The 17919-nt window shown below is 39.0% G+C and overlaps 2 protein-coding genes across 3 annotated transcripts in view; both read right to left on the minus strand.

Annotated features, from left to right (window-relative positions):
* The window catches only part of RAD51C (RAD51 paralog C), a 1235792-nt gene that overhangs the window by 1012060 nt on the left and 205813 nt on the right, over positions 1-17919 (minus strand). The window lies entirely within an intron of this gene.
* IDH3G (isocitrate dehydrogenase (NAD(+)) 3 non-catalytic subunit gamma) overlaps positions 1-17919 on the minus strand; it is a 415676-nt gene that overhangs the window by 263842 nt on the left and 133915 nt on the right. The window contains exons 3-4 of the mRNA XM_044055463.1: positions 6904-6964; positions 6608-6740 (exon numbers count right to left, since the gene is read on the minus strand). Of these exons, the coding sequence (XP_043911398.1) occupies positions 6608-6740; positions 6904-6964 (194 nt within the window). The remainder of the gene's footprint in view (positions 1-6607; positions 6741-6903; positions 6965-17919) is intronic.

A 17919-nucleotide genomic window follows, 5' to 3' on the forward strand; every position in this document is an offset into this window, starting at 1 on the left:
TTATTTAAAGTCATTGATAAGTTTAATTTGCTCCTCCCTATAATCCTCATCCCTCGTGCAGAGCTTGGACACTCGAGTTAGTTGGGTAGTCACTATGTTGTCAAGAACATGCCTGGGATGCATGCTAGTATTGTGTAGTAAATGATTGCGCCATACAGGTTTCCTACACATTCTAGTATTGATGCTCCCTGCGTCATCTAACATTAACTTAACATCCAAGAATTATATCTCTGTATTAGAAGATGTCACTTCAAAAATGAAGTTGTGTTGGTCAAAAACTGTACAAAATGTTCCAAGGAGGTTAAATCACCATCCCATAAGAGAAAGACATCATCCACAAATCGATTATAGAAAACTATGTTTCTATTCCATTTGTTGTTAATATCCGCTTTCCATAGCTCTTCCCATCTTGCCAGGACCAGATTGGCATAACTATTTGCGCGTGGAGTTTCCATCGCTACCCCTGACTTCTGCCAATAGTAAATACTACCATACAGAAACACGTTGTTATATAAGACCAATTCCAAGAGACTACATCGTAAATGGATATCATTGGTTGCTTTGTGCTTCATACCAAAGTCTCTGATCACTTCGATCCCCAAATCATTGGGTATGGACATGAACAAACTGTTCACATCCATAGTTACCAATAATAAATTCTTACAAGTATTCATCTGCTGCAGTTTCTTGTAAAGTCTACTTAAGAACTCAGCTGAGTCCTTGATCACTGCAGATGCATGAGGTAGCAATTTCTTTAACTCCCCTTCTATAAAAATAGAAAGGGGTTCAGTTATCCATCCTTTTCCTTAAACGACTGGTTGCATTGGAGGGTCATGTAGATTCTTATGCACCTTAGGCATTCCATTGACGCTAGGTATAGTAGGATGACATACTTCAAAAAAATCAAACAGCTCTTTGCTTATCGATCTATTCATGAGCTTGTCATAAAGTGGGTCTTGCACACTATGTATAATGGTGTTCAATTCTCTTTTATCAATCCTCCTGTAGGTGGCTATATCCTCTAGCATTTCCTTCATCTTGGTATCATAGAACGACATATCCATAACTATAATTGCCCCTCCGTTGTCATCTTGTTTGATCATGATATCCTTCATATTCTGTAGTTCAGATAGTGCTCTCTTCTCATTTAGAGTTAAGTTGTGGAAATGTTTACTTCCCTTTTGCTATCTATATTCAGCCACTTCATTTTCACATAATCGCACGAAGGCATACTAGAGATAAGCAAACAGGATGGGACAATGGTAGATCTGTAGTAATGACCACTGGGCCGCAAGAGTCCACTGGAGCACCCTCATGTGTAACCGGGCCTTGGGCACGAGAGTGAGCATGACTGCCACGGACCCCAACCCCCATAAGACAGATTCCACTTAGGGATACTGAGCTTGAAGGATGCATCACCCCCTCAGATCCGGTTCAGAGACTTCGGCTCCAAGAGTCAGATGGCTCCCAGCTCATTGGAACAGACCCGCTCAGGGCAATGGTCAGTGTCAAAGTACCAGGTACCATCGGCATTGACCCCTCTGTGTTGAGGGGCTTCGGACTGAAATACTCCTAAGCTGGGGGTCGGATCAGAGAAGGAGTTATCAGGATAAATGTGGACTACATGCCCCCAACCCCAGAGGGGGAGAGGGCAGGCAAGACTCCCATCTGAATCTGAGTGCTGATAAATTTCCGCATCATCCTGTCCACCTCGGCTTCAGAGAGGCTACAGGTGGACCTTTCATGGGAGGCTACTGACAACGGCCTAGACAGGCGGTCGGGGGAAGGTGACACTGAGGAATGGCCCTGAAACACCTACAGCTTCGGGGAGAAGCAAGGTGAACAGAGTTGGGGGGGGGGGTAGCCCATGCTAGGAACCGGGTGAGATTTCACTGCGGGCTATGCCAAAGAAGAGCAGTCGGGGAACCACTTCCTCAGCTTACCCCGGACTCAGTGTTTGCACTTCTCTCCATCCCCAGTCCTCTTTGTGGGAGGTTAAGTCCCACAGGCCAGGACAGAGGAAGCAGCAGAAGCTTGGGCCTCTGCAGTAGAAGTAGCAAGGAGGCCCTTAAGGGTCAGTTTTATTCCCCCTGTCGATCAATGGGCAGAGACTGAACCCCGTGCAGATCGAACAGGAGGAATCCAGGTGCGGGACCCCTAAGCAGACTACACACAGAGTGTGGCCATCAGAGGAGGGAAGCTTATGGATCACTCTGTGCACTTTCTGAACCTGGTTTGGGTGTCTCAGCTGTTGAAGTGGAAGAGCAAACCCACAAGCACTCACACACACACTCTAAAGTACAGGGAGAGAGAGAGGAAACTGGAATATTTATTTATTTTTTTAAACTAAAGACTGACGCCAGAGCACAAGTGGCAGGGGAAAGTGAAAGTGAAGCTTTGGAAAGGAAGCCAGAAATGGTTGAAAGATAGTATTAAAATATCAAATTCACTTACCAAAAAGCCTGCAGCAACAGACCATGATGCTAGTGATAATCGTGGCAAATAAGACCTGAGGGAAGGAGGGAAACAGTGGTATTATGGGTAGGGGAGGAGCTTGGAGCTCAGATCTGATACTGGAAAATGCATCCAAGTTGGATCCGTCCCAGATCCATGTTCCCCCCCACAGGTTGAAGAGCAAATGAAAACAACTTCGGATGAAGTCATTATGCAGGTAGATGTTTCAAACCACAACCTATGGCCTGTACTTAGTCAGGGCTCTTCAAAGGGAAAGGAGCATCCAAGAACAAAGACTAAAGTACAGGGAGAGAGAGAGGAAACTGGAATAATTTTTTTTTTTTTTTTTTTAAACTAAAGACTGACGCCTGAGCGCGAGTGGCAGGCAGTTCTCAGAAGCAGACTTCACCCAAGTAGGGAATCATATGTCCCTGTGAAACAGAAATGTTTGGAGACTGAGTTCCCCAAAAGCTTTAACCTAACCTATACTGCAGGAAATTTACAGTGGTTACTGATCATACTCCCTTAAGTGCTTACAGAGGGCCAGTGGATAAAACAGAAGGCTTCTCGGAGAAAGCAGTCCTAAAACATGACAAGTTAGTAAGGAGTAGTGCCAGTAATATAGATGCAAATAGTGTATTAAAACAGGAGATTGGATAGTGTTACAAAATGTCCTCAATTCAAAGTGTTTCCTTGGAGTGACTCAAGAAAACCTCTGAGGTTTACAAAGGGAGGAATGTGCAAAAGCTGTTTTAAAACTTTTGATTTTTTTTTTTTTTTTTTTAATTCTTCCCTCACGGTCTGTCCAATAGCTCTCCCTTTTTGTGCTCCGCAGGCTAGTATGATTTGCCTTGGGTACAAGAATCAGGCATCTTTGGACTGGGAAATTTATCAAAGAGACCTTAAAAACCTAATAGTACACAACTCCTTTCCCATCCATCCTACCTCCTTTGTCAGTGGGGGGCTCATAACTGCTACCACTCTCGAAAAATATGCCTAATGCCATACACACCTCACCTAATCAACTGAAGCAAAGTTCATGCAGTGCAAGCCAGCCCAATTGCTTCTGTAAGTAACCACATACTTTTTAATCAATTTTTTTAACTGTCTAGTGTCCGAAGGTTGCATTATACTGTATTTTTTTTATGTTGGTTCTACAATAAAATATGTTCATTTTTTTAGAGTGATTGAGTGGTTGATGTGTTTTTCCTATGTTTCACTATGTAAGCAAACCCTTCTTAGGTTACAATTTTGAGTTTACTTACTGCACAGACACACTTTCCATATGGTTAATCAGTGCTTCTGTAAGCAACTGACTACTTACTAGGATGCACTTCTAATGCAGGGAACCCAACAGACTCCCTCCAAACATGGGTGAGTTGGCATTGGGTGTTCACTCCCATCCTTTCTGGCAAAGTCCCACCACTGCCCATGTAAGCTAGTCATACAATGGTTACCTGGTCATAGCCAAGGCTTCATTCCTTTCTGTAACACGGTTTTTCTATAACAAGCAAATTTTTTGTACCAATACAGTCTTTGAAAAGTGAAACAGTTTTTCACGCTATCTCCCCCACACACACACACACACACACACACACACACACTAGCAAAGCTTAAAACCCCTTAGACTGCTGCTTCCTATCTAAAGTTTTATTACCTTATTTGGGGTTCAATTTCTGATTATTTAAGCAACTTTATTTTGGGAGAATATATGTGGACTTTAACCTCTGAGCCAACAAGAAGTACAGGGCAGGATCTCTAGAACAAGCATAAAGAGGGAATTTGCCTAAAAAGTCTGCTAACTATCTCCCAGTGCTAATGCATTTCAGAATATCCATTTGGATCCTCGTCAAGTAAAGTAGCTCTTTGAAATTTAGCTCAACAGTTACCCAATTGGTCTGTACACTCTCCTTGAAGTGTATGGTGAACTTTTAACATGCCTGTGGGCAGTAAAGTACATCTTTACATAGACTACAGATAGAGAGAGAGAGAGAGACACACACAGAGACCCTGCTGACCACAGTCAGTGACCTTATGTCTGCATATCTTGCCATGTTTGCTTCTTCTTTCGGCTTTTCCCGGTTAGGGGTCACCACAGCGGATCACCTGTCCGCTCATGATTGGCTGTGGAGTTTTACAGTGCCAAGTTGCCAGCCTGACATCCAACCTTCCACAGAAGGCACACACACACACAAGTACTCACACCTAGGGCCAATTTAGAGTGTCCAATCAACCTACAGCATGTCTTTGGGATGTGGGAGGAAACCGGAGCACCCAGAGGAAACCCATGCGACCATAGGGAGGACATGCAGACGCTGCACAGAAGGCACCCCAGCCGAGGATCAAACCAGAGAACCTCTTGCTTTGAGGTGACAACGCTAACCACTGCACCACCGTGGCCGCCCATCTTGCCATGTTTGCTAAATGTACATAAAAAGTCAGTAGACAGATTAGTTATTTTCAGTCAGTGGTAGAAACAGGTACCTTTTAAAGAGTGTTTTTTCTTATGCCACCTATTTGTTAAAAACTTAGTTTTACATTTCTCTGTGCAAGCACATATCTGTTTGTACATATTTTAAACTGTGCTACACAACTTTAGAAGAATTTCATTATTCAATTTCAAAAGCTTGCAGCTGGCTGCTAAATGATCAGTGCAAGAGTTAACTGCATAAAACTGGTGAATTATAACTGCTAGCATCTGCCTTTCTTAGCTATAGTAAGAAAATGTTAGCAGAAAGATTAGCGTATTTTAAGAGTGTACACTAAGTGCGACTTTAAGGTGTCAGACTAGTAGGGCTGGTGGTGGTGAAGTTGCTGTAAAAGCAGAATGGATTGTGATACTACTTAAAGAATACTATTTGCTCCTCCTGAAAATACTGTGCATGTGAATACAAAGTAGCTTTAGGCAAAACACATTTACTACTGATGAGATAGCAACAACAGGCAATGATATGAAAATGATGGCGATAGCAACGACAGGCAATGATATGAAAATGATGGAGATAGCAACGACAGGCAATGATATGAAAATGATGGAAATTAATTCCTGAAAAGCCAGTGTTGAAGTCTACTCCTCAGTTGAAGAGTGTGATAATGACTTAGGTGTCGCTGATGTTGGCCATAGTCCAAGGCAGCGGTTATTCACTGGCTACATACCCTATAAATTTCAATGATTTCTTACATCTGCCACTGCAGTGAAAGTTTTATTTTATGGATCTAAAGCTCCTACACATATTTGGAAATGTACTCACTGATGACACTAACACAAACTCGTGCCAAATAGGCATTTTGATTATAATTCTGAAATTTAAAAAGATATTTTTCAGGGGGGGAATAAACCATCCACACACCCATGCAGGGAAAACCCTGACACCATCGCCTTAATCTAATTTCAAAGTCCCACGCATTGAGGAAAAGGGCAATGTACCGAGTTCAGACTCAATCAATTTGCTGGATACCTGCAGAGGTCACATGGCTGCCTACTGTGACCTAACCTGCTGCCTCTTCCATGGCTCTTACTTCTACTGTGGGCAACAGAGTTAGCCACTATGAAACACTGCTTTAAATTCATTACAGAGACTCATTAAAACTGCAAACTATGGGGAAGCCTGGAAATGAGGTTTGAAAACACTGTCCAAAAGTACAGCCTGGCAAGGAGAAGAAGTGGCAATCTTGTGAGTTCCTAAGGCAGTTAATGCCTGACATACACACTATGCAGTTCATCTCACAGCACATTTTGGCTACACTGAGAATATGCTTGGAAGTCTACAACTAGTTTAGAACCCTCTGCAAGCTATACATTCCACAATGGAGAAAAACATCAATAAAGGAAACTAAAGAAAAAAAAGTCTCAACTGCTACCTGTTTTTCAAGTTGATCTTTTAATGGATAGCTACCGAATAAAGGAACACGCCAACATCTACAGAATACCTCAGCAAAACAATTTAAGTTACTATGTTCTCCTTTAGCCACCCCTAGTAAGTGAAGTCATTCAAACCATGCCCAACTAATTTTGGAATATCTCAAGACACCCTTGAATTAAAGGATTTTATTTCATCACCTTTTCCATGGCAGCATTAATCCTCAGACTGTGGTTAACTGACAAATATATTGCACTTCATTAGTAACTTGGTAAATCTAAAAGCTCACTTACCTCATGCTCTAAGCTGCTATACTCTCCCTCTGTGTTTTCTCGCACTATCAGGATGTCAATATCCTTGTGTCGCGTCTGTACCCCTGGCAAGCTCTGACAATGTATAACATTGGCATACAGGTCAAGACTTGTACTAGTGCAGACAATGGGGAAAAAACAACTATTAATAATAGTTTATATCTTTGAAGTTACTCATTATGACAGCTTAGTGTGTAAAATTCTATCCACTTTATAAAATCTCAAGCCAAGGACTCTATCATATGCTACACATACAAATGAAGAGGATGTCAACTTACCGTAAGAGATTGTTCCGCGACTTATGAGATGGTGGCATAGTGTGCTTAGTTTCAATGTTACCTGAAAGACAGACATCAATTTAAGAAAAGATAAAAATAGTAAATCAAGGAAAAATTTTAATGCTGCACTTTTCTTACAGGTAGATTAAACAGAAGCAAATATAATCAGTTGTGTGCTACCTCCAAGGACAGCACTAATACCTGCACTAACAGTAAAACAGCAGTAATAGCAAACGTTATTGCTATTCATGTTAAGGAAAGAATTAACCACGAGGACTACTAAAATAACACAACCTGTATAAATATCAAAAAGAAGGTAATTGGTACCAACTACAGTAGTACTAGATCTACAAATGTTATTGCAACAGTAATACACTAAAGTGATAGCTTAACTGTGTCTCAGTAGCATAGAGTATGTACAGTTAATCACACCCACAACATATGCAGTATCACAGTGTAAAGATGGGTGGTACCCTGTCCTGCAGCAATGATCAGACTGCTAAATGTATTTACTTATTGGCATTTGTTTACTTGAAGAGTTCAACTGAGCAGTGTTCTTTTTCAGTGGGAGCCCAAGGAGAAAAGCTCCATTACACAGACACAACTTGCACTGTTTCATCATTTACAGTCAACTTTATTCATGAGCAACAGTTCAATTATTCAGTTAAAAATAACAGTAACATGGGTGATATATGAATATATTTTTAATACAGTGAGGTATATACAGTGCAGTATAATCAGTATGCAATGACTGACAGGTTTTACATAAAAGTATTTGTTGCTATAAATACTTGTTCAAAATTTATGACACAAGAAGATAAGAGTTAGAGAAGCCTAAAGAAAGGAAGGATGTGAGGATGTGCAAGGAGGATAAAGATGAGATGGTAGAGAGTATAGTTGTGATCATAGTACATTAAGTTTTGTGCAGCAGAGTGTTACGGCATGAATTCATATAGCTATGTTTAATCAGGGGTAGTGCAGGTACAAACAGTTATCTATTAGGTGTTGCTTCAGTTGGGATTTGGCATCTTTCAGGTTACAAGCTCTTTTTAAGTGGAATGGGAAGGTATTCTAGCTATTAACAATGCAATGTGCAAACGGAGTTATTGAGAATAATGATTTATCTGTTGAGTGTGGAGGTCTCTAAATAGTGTAAGCTTAAATGATGAAGTGAAGAGATGGGAATTTTTCATGGCTGTGCTGTAGTTTGAAGGTTGTAATTAATTTTGATTACAACAGCGAATTATTTAGTTTGAGACAGTTAAGCTGTTTTAGACAGAGGCAGTGATGTGATCCATATAGGTTGTTAGTTGCTATTTTATTGTGGAATTGCATTAGTTTGGCTGACAGAGAGGAGCTGAGCTTGGTTAAGATAGGACAGACATAATAGAGTGGGAGTAGAAAAGAAGTGGCTATGTTCTGTCTTGCAGAGTCAGTAAGGTAGTGTTCTACTCTAGGTTAGTCTAGGTTTTGGAGAGTCGTTTTTCTGGCTTGCTGAAAGTGAAGATCAAGTTTCAGGTGGTCATCTATAATAAAAGAGTGCAGCTGATTGACTGTGCAAATCTTCAAGAGAACTGGTGCCTCAGTCATAGATTATCCTATTCTGCAGACGGAATTATTCTGTACTTGACAAATCCTGAATATGACATGATGGTGCTATGGGATCTTTTTATTTATTGTCGTTTTGGTTTCAGGGAAAGTCCATATGGGTTATAAAAAAAACCCCTGTTCAGCAGAAACCTGGGGATAAAAGCACCAGATACACGACAACACACATGCATACATATGTATTCACAGAAAAAGACTAAACACAGTTACACATGTACAAAGGAACAATGCAAACAAGTAAATTGTGTACGTTAAACTGTAAGGGTTAAACATTCCTGCATGGTTTTTGGTACAATATGTTAATGTGTTTAGTCACAGGATGACTGACTTATGGTAATAAGTTTTAAATTAACTGTTAATCAGTGGAGAAGTAGAAAGAGAGAATAAAATACAAACAGTGAAACTGCTGCAGTGGTAGTGAGAGTGCAGGGGGAGGAGGAATTTGTCAGTATAATGGAAATAATAACGAATTGAAAGTAGGGAGGGAATGTGGGTTTGGTTGTAATATACAAGTACAGCTTTAAGAAAGTTTCAAGTATTTGGGGATATAAAAGATGAAGGTAAAACAAAGGCTAATGTGGTAAATTGTGCCTACACATTAACTAACTGCAGATTAAAAAGGATTGTGTGGTAAGAAAGCTACGTAAGGAGACCAAGATTACTAAAAAAAAAAAAAAAAGAATGAACATGGACAATAAGCTACTGGCAGCGGAGTCATTTTTAGTCCCTTTGTTCAGGCTAAGCATACTTTTATCAGCCACAGAAAAAGCTGCAGATCACAATTAATAAAGAGTTAAATGAATTTATTTGTCAAGTGATGTCAAGAGTTAAGTGGGAAATATCTATTATTCTTGCTTAACCAGACTAGAAGGGATACGTTAAACATATGCAAAAAAACGGTTACATGTAGCACAAGCAGAAGGATATTGATCTAAGAGGAAAAACATGATGCCAAGTACGACTAATACACAGAGATTATGGTTTTGGAGGCAAGTCCTTAGCAAGAACAGAAATAATTACACAGAGTATTATATTTATAAAGTGGCAGATAATATAAAGACTAAATCAATAAGGAATTGGAAAAAAGAGATTTTGCCAAAGGGATTGTATCAACTAAGGGTACAGAAAATGGACAACAGATGTATGCCCCTAACTGGAGCAAACAGACATTGTTAATGGAAGGGAACACTTTTTTGGGCAACTGAGAGAAAGGGAAGCAGCCTAGCTGTCGCGTGATCTACACCTTACTTATTACCTTCTGTATAAGAATGCTGGTAGAATACAGGCAAAGACTGGGTGGGGATTACTGAAGGAAGAAACAGCTCTGATTGCGTTTTTAGTCCAACCACAAATGGAAGATTCTATTAAACAAAGGACAATTAGTAAGGTTTATAAAATATTACATGACAGCTAGAAGAATTAATCAGAGGAGATTAAAAAAGAATAGGAAGAAAGATTAGAATGATAAAAAATAATGGGAGAAAATTTGTAGGTATGCTACAAAGTCCAGAAGATTCAGGATATTTGCATGTAATGTTTGTGCAGGTAGTTTTGTACTCCAAGTACACTTCAGAAGATTTTTCCTCAAGGAGAGAGGAGATGCTGGTAATGTGAAGGGAATGAGAAAGACGACTTGGAAAATAACTTGGGAAATTAAGATGGTGATTGTAGAGATAATTTAATAAAGGTGTTAAAAATCTTACTTTATCACCTAAAAAGTAAAGAAACCATAACAACAATTTTCCATTTCCATACGTTATACACCACACATTCTTTTTTTATAACTATTACTAATTACTCAATTGCTGCCTTGCCTTAAACCTCAATCCTTCTCCTAAACATTATCCTGCGTGTATTGTTCCCACAATGTCCACTTATTTCTATGTAATTTGCTCCTTCCCTTTTACAAAGATCCTACTTTGAGCTCTTTTACATCTGCTATAATATATATAATTAAAGTTGGTTTAGTAATTGTTTTTTTGGCAGCCACCACAATTAAATTTAATGGGACCTTACTATGTCTAGTCCATTCAGATCCAGAGTACAGACTCAAAAGAATTGTTTCCTTAGTTATAGACATTTGCCCACCGAATGTCTGACAGAATAACCAGTAGGGATTTTTTTAAATTTGCCAACTCATTACAATGCCAGCACAAACATTTTCTGTCAACTCTTTCTTACCCATCACACCTCAAATATTTGTCATCTAACTGAGGAAAAATTCTTTGAAGTCTGCTTCGGATATAAAAATACAAATACTTCCAGTCAAACATTCTAAACCTTTTAGAGTTCATTGCTTACTTGTTAGCCATACAAATGTGGTCCCATTGTTCCTTTGTAAATTGCTCATCCAGTCACCCTGATCTATTCTAACCTCCACTGATTGATTCTTAATACTTATTGTGCAATACTTTATAGGCCCTACTAATTATCCCTATTTTTTAAGAGCAGCTTCTGTTCTAGATGCAACAAAAAACTACCAGAGCAGGTCTTTCACTTAGGATTACCCTCTTTACCTATTCTTAGAAATCAATTCCTGGTAGGGAAGGCAGTGCTAAGTCTGCAGTGTAAATGTCTTCTTGGCCTCATCCCACTATATAACCATTCCCTCTCTCTAGTTATTTGCTCCCATTACCTCAGTTCCTTTGCCAGTTTCCTCCAGTAAATTCTAAGCCCCTCTTGACTATTTTACATACCTATACTTGCAGTCAACCGTATTAGCAACATCTCCTTTCACCATTCTGATGTTGGCTTAGCTTTTAGATTATTTCTGTTTCTTTATGAATATAATATTCTGCTTGGTATTCTTCTTCTTAAGGATTTGCATCAAAAATCCCACTCTCATTTTTTTTAATCCTCCCGGTTTCATCATCTCTTTCCGCTTTGTATTATAACATTATGCTTGGATTCTGTATATGAGCTTTAACTGTACAGCTCTAAAATATCTCTTTAAAAAATCAGGGAATCCTAAACCTTGTACCATTGGAAGAATTTTTATTTTATTTATTTAACATTTGTTTACTAAGAAAGTCAGACTGGGACATAGCCCATTTTCAGCAGAGGCCTGGGTAGAAGAGCTCCACAGACATTAGACAGCAATACAGAGTAAATGCTTCCCAGACATTTGAAAAAACTTACATAATGATTATTACATATCATACATTACATAGATGTGTACTGCACAGCCTTTCATAAATTCAAGACAACACGAGATAATAGAGACACTGAAGTACAACTAGTAGAGTATGACGTATGATATGCAGAGGTTGAACATTCTTATAGTGCTACATTACTTGGCAGGCAAGTTTAAACTAAGTAGCATATATCCAGATATATTACGTATAGCTCAAAATAACAGGGTAATTTAAAAGAACAACTAAAAGAACTGGGGATAAGAGGCGAGAGGCAAGGACTGGATAGTTGTAGAGAGACAGATAAGTTATTAGATGTAAGGAGAGGTGTGAGAACCTATGGGAATGGGGGGTATGAGTAGGAAGTACATGTAGTAAATGTATTTGAGATATATATATATATATATATATATATATAGAGAGAGAGAGAGAGGGAGAGAGAGCTATAGATGTATAGTATGCACGTGGTGTGGTTAAAGACAATGGGTATAAAATTTGGTCAGGAATAGTACATGGGCAAAGCCATTTATTGAGGAAGGTCTTAAGTAGGCTTTTAAATTTAGTTGGGTCACCAGGAGTTATGATAGCCTGTGGCATGGTATTCCAAAGTTTAGAGACATAGTTAAAGTAGAGGGAGTCACCAGCTGTGTTGTCGGGTTTGGTTACCTGTAGTAGGGATTTATTCGAGGATCAGAGGACTCCTAGTGTTGGCATAGGATTGGAGCAATATTTGAAGGGCGGGTGTTTTGTCAGGTAAGTGTACCAGTCTGTGAGCAGTAAAAGTACAGGTTAGGTGATAGGGTAGTTTAGGCCAGCTGAGCTGCTGTAAGGCACAGTAGTGGTGAGACCTGTGGGGGAAGTGGTGGCAAATTTAGCAATTTTATTGTAGCAGGTTTCTAGTGTTACCAGATCAGTTTTCTTTAGACCGGTGAAGACTGGGAAGGCATATAGCAGGGTGGAATGCAGGTGAGTTGTGGCAATAGCCTGTCTAGTGGTGACTGTGAGGAATGGTTTGAGTCTGTACAGAGCACATAGTTTTGTGTGCATCTTTTTGATAGATTGGGAAAGGTGACTATCAAACCTCAATTTGTTGTTTATTAGAACTCCTAATAATTTTGTTTGATCTACAGTCGTTATGGCATTATTGGAAGTATGTATTTGGAATGGTGTTGTAAGGACACATGATATTTTGGGGTGAAATAACATGAGGTTTTGTGGGATGGATTCAGGATTAGTTGCTAGTCTGATAACCTGGCTTTTACTGTTGCATCCTTGCTTCGATATCTTTTAGGGTAGGTGCAGTGCAGATGACAGCAGTTGTCAGCATATTGGACAATAGATGCTACAGAAGTAGCTGTAAGGAGCCTATAACTAAAGACAGAGAATAGCAGGGGACCTAGAATTGAACCTTGGGGACCCCTCATGGTAACAGGTAACAGGGAAGAGAGGTCCTGTTGCCACTTGACAGCTTGCTGTCGGTTAGTTAAGTAACTATGGAACCATGTGAGTGAAGAAAGGCTGGGTTTTACAGTGGAGAGTTCATTGGGTAACATCTGATGAGAAACAGTATCAAAAGCTTTGGACAAGTCCACTGAGATAGAAGAAACAATATTCTCTTCATTTCTTTGCAAGTTGATAGTAGTAGCAAAGCTGTGCAGGGCTGTGTATGATTATGTGGAAACTGTGCTGTCTGCTAGTAAGGAGGTTATTAGATAAGAGATAGTTCAAGAGCTGCATATGAATACATTTTTATAGGATTTTGGATAAGGGGATGAGACTGCTATGGGTCTGTAGTTGGAGAACTCAATAGAGGTACCACCTTTATGCACGGGAATTATGTAGGATATTTTCCAGATTTCAGGTATGTATCGTTCAGTGACAGATCGGTTAAAAAGAATAGACACAAGATAGGAGATGGCGTCTACTGTGATTTGTAGGAATTCTGGGGGGAGACCGTCAGCTGCCAGGGATGTGGGCTTTAGTTTAGTAATGTTTTTATGGTGCAAGTTTAAACCAGTTTAAATAAGGAGTCAGTAGTATCTATGGGTATAGCTGAGATTGCAGGGAGGATATTACAGTGGGTTTTAGTGAGCATAAGGTTATTTGTGAAGAAAGAGTTAAATTGTTCTGCTATGCTGCTGTTCCTGTTAGTGGATGATGGAGCGAGTGTAGAAGACTGGCTTGGTTGCAGGTGATTATTTATGCCAGACCAGAATTTTTTTTAGGATTATTGTGGTGCTTTTTCTGTATAACGGTATAGTATGTCTTTTTGTCTAGTTTGACCTGGGTTTTGGCTTTATTTCTAAGTTGTCTAAAGTGCTCTAGGTCAGCTTGATTTTGTTAGTGTGCCATAATGTCTAGACTTTATCTTGCAGTTAGAGTAAATTTTTAGTGTCTTTTGTTAGCCAAGGGGCAAAGTTAAGATTTACTCTAGACTTATGGCATGGGGTTAATGTGTTTAGTATGTTGAGGACGGTAGTATCGAAGAAGTGCACTGCAGTGTCTAAGGGTAGTGTCTGAATGGAGTCCAGTCATGATTTTGTAAGATGGAGTTGAAGGTTTGGACGTTGAACTGTTTTTTGTTGCAAATTAGATGGTAGATTGAATTTCTGAAGATGGAGATGGTGCCTGACTAGGTATGAAGGGAGATAATCGCCAATGCTGTCTGAGAGAGAGCCTGATTGGTAGGCTTGAGCAGGTTTGTTAGATAGAATCCAGTCTACAATTGCTTGCCTTTTGGTTACTTTGTACTAGTCAAGGATTGCATGGCCTGGGTAAATATGTGTAGGTTAATATAGTTAGTAGGCTTATCTGAGTTATAAGAGTACCAGTCAGTATTCACTCATTATAATGGTTTCCTGTGGGAATGTTAGTGTACCAGTGTAAGAGATCTTCGATTGAATTTGGATTAGTGCCAGGAGGAATATATCAGGTATTATGATTATAGATCTTTTTTATGGTTCATTGCAAGTTTACTAAATAGTATTTCGATACTGAATTCAGACAAGCTTCGTTCCATGAGTTCTACCTTTAAGTTTTGTTTGTACAGTAAGGCAACACCACTGTCACACTTATTTTTCCTGTCATGTCTCTGTATATTGTATCCTGGAGGAAGTATTTTGATGTTGGTAATTTCAGGTTTCAACCATGTTTTTGCAAGAACTGTAATATCAGGGGAGTAGCGTGATAAGCTGGGCATGTAGGTCAAGTATTTTGTTGGCTATGTTCCTGACATTCATATTAAGGAGGAGGAGGTTGGAGCTACTAAGAAGAGATAATAACACTTGAGTCGTGTTGTAGAGAGGTGGAGCTGGTGGACTGCTGTTGAGTACATAAAGCACCAGGGTGAGGATGAATGTCCCCAGAGAGATAAAGTTGTGAAGATAAGTATGAAAGAAGTTTGGTGAGCTTAGTTAAGAGTTTGGTACATGAGAAATGTTTGAGTTTTTGGGAAAAGTTGGAGGTATTTAAGTTGGAAGTACCCTGTATACGTTGTGTTGTAAATATCTGCAATGACAAGTTTGGTGAGGTAGTGAGTGGTGCTGCTGAGGATATGAATTAGTAGAAGAGGTGAAGTTGTTTTCTAATTGACAGTGGTAGGAAGTTAAGTTATAGGAGAGTATTAGGAAAGTACAGACGATAGTATATACAGCTAATATTTGTAGATGTTTGGAAGATGGAGATGGTAACATTAAGGAGAGGGAGGAGGATATAGAAAAGTTGCAAAAAGAGGATGTGTTGTGTGACTGGTTGAGAGTGGGAGGGGAGTGGCTAGTGAGGTATAAGGTTAGGTGTAGTGGGGGTGGGTGGAATTTGGGGGAAGGGTAGGGGGAGCAGAGTGAGCCCAAGTGTAGTGAGAATGAATGGAGCAGGTTGAGCATGATTTCAGTGGATGACTGCAAAAATAATCAATGGAGCCATAAGTGCTGGCTTTAAATGCAGTTGTTTTACTACTGCAAATAAATCTGAACAAATAAATGTGTAAACACCACAAGCACCTAAGGCAGGAAGGGCAGTAAAAAATTTGGAACAGACTAGGTTAAGTGAAAGGACACTGGCAGGAGAGTAAGTAAAAGTAAAGGATTTAAGGAGAAGGATAATTCAAATATGTTGAGTCAGAAATAAATTGGAAGGTTGAGAGCAGAGATGCAGCTTTGTGATGTACAGACAATCCTCACACAGAAAAAGATTAATTGCAGGAAAATGTCTAAATGGTAGACATACAAAACTGAAATAAGAGGTTTGCAGAACCATAGTGTCTATTTTCAGCTGTAGAGTAAAGGCGCCAAGCAGGACAGTGGCGAATCTTGCATTCCGTTCTGTTGATTTTACCAGGGCTAGCTGCAAAACTGAAATAAGACGTCTGCAGATTAACTTATCCAAGTTAACTCTGGCCATCTTCTCCTCTCCAATGAATTCCTTCAACTCCATTGTATGTAAAACTAAAGGGACTAAAAACATTTTCACTACTTGTTTATGGATATGGACAGAAAGATGCAGGAGCTTTCAGTTTCTCAATTTGTGTAGTGTATTTTATTTAGTCTCTTTCCACATGTCCTTAGCTGCCATAACAGAAGCCTTTTTAATCTATACAAATCTTACCACGTTTCCCATAAATATAGGTATCGATAACCAATTCATGTGTGGCTATATACATTACGGCTACAGCCTTATTTTATCACCATTAATATTATATCCCAAACAGACATTAAATGGTCTCAACATGTTCCACAGCACTGAGATGTCCTTTTCTGGATGTAAAAGGTAAAAAATAAAAATTATCTGTAAATAAAGTAAACTTTTTCTTGATTATCATGCCAATTACATCCTTAAATTTCTAAGCCCTTTATTTTCTTTGTCAATAGCTCAAATACAAAGCAAATTAAGAGGAAACAAGACCTTCTTGTCTGGTTCTTCTGTTCAGATACAACTCATCAGACAGGAACTTTCCCACTTTGATCCTTCATATAAGATCCTGATAAACATTATTATTGCATCAGGGAATGTGAATACTTCCATTGCCCTTGCTCAAAAGCCCAGCTTACTCTGTCACATGCTTTTTCTGCATCACAACCCACCAACAGGGGTATTTTTTACATTCCTACTTCTGTCTGATTATCGTTTTATTACTGTTGTCAAATATTTGCCTCCCTTCCACAAATCCACACTGATCCATATCCATTATCAACACCTTTGCTATTCTTTTAACTAGTATAGACAAATTACTTTATGATCATGGTTTAAAATGGGAATGGGTCTACATGAAATTGGGCCTGAAGGGTCTTTACCGTGTGTAGATATCACAGCCACTGCAGTTTTCCTCAAAGATGCTGGTGCTTCCCATCCTTTTAAAAATAACTGTAAACCAAATCTTTGATATCTCTACCAGTTTCTTTCCTGTTAACGTCCATAGTAATACCATGTGTTCCTGGAGACTTCCCTGCAGATTAGACAATGTTTATCTCATCTCCTCCCGTCTTAACTGTTGGTTGTCGAGTCTCATCTCCCTCTAACTTTGGCAAAATTAAATATTCCATATATATTCCATTTGTTCTCTTTTTTTTCCCCGCATTTACCTGCTTTAGAAAATTTTCATAACATTTTCAAAATATCTACACCTCTACAGAATATCTGGCTAGGTTTCTTGTCATAGGCTCCCTAAGTTTGGTGGCAACCATTTCTACTTTTTATTGCCCAAGTCATTGTGCTAAAAGTTTTTGTGCTCTGGAGTTAAAAAATTGTTGCTTAACATCAATCATTCTAAACTAATGCACATTATCCAGATACTCCATTATTTTCATTTTTAGCAACCTGTAGTTGTACCTCTCCTATGAGATGCTCACTATTCACCAATACTGTAATCTTTGTCAGCCCTTCTAAATCATTTCCATTACTTCATAACCATCTCTCTCTTTTAATTCTACCCTATTTTAAACTCTCATTTTTTCACTCACTAGCTATAACTTCTGAAGAAACTTCTATATTCACTAATAACTTTCAAATAATTTCCACTAACCATTCCTTAAATTTCTCTCTTTTTGAACAGATAGTTGTGAAATAATCTCATATTTACTTATTTACCCTGTATTTTTATCCTAGCTTTTACTGGTGCATAATCTGAAATCGTTACTAGACATGTGTCAAAGCTGTCAAATAAATGTACGTGTTCATGTGAAATATAATTTCCATCTAGTCTAGCCCGATTAATGTGCTGTTGGGAATATGTAAATTCTGTCAGAGCTCCTACTAATGAATTCACATCTTCCATACTGAATAC

Source organism: Protopterus annectens, chromosome 13.part0, assembly GCF_019279795.1.
Source record: "Protopterus annectens isolate FY-2018-M chromosome 13.part0, PAN1.0, whole genome shotgun sequence".
Taxonomy (NCBI): Eukaryota; Metazoa; Chordata; order Ceratodontiformes; family Protopteridae; genus Protopterus; species Protopterus annectens.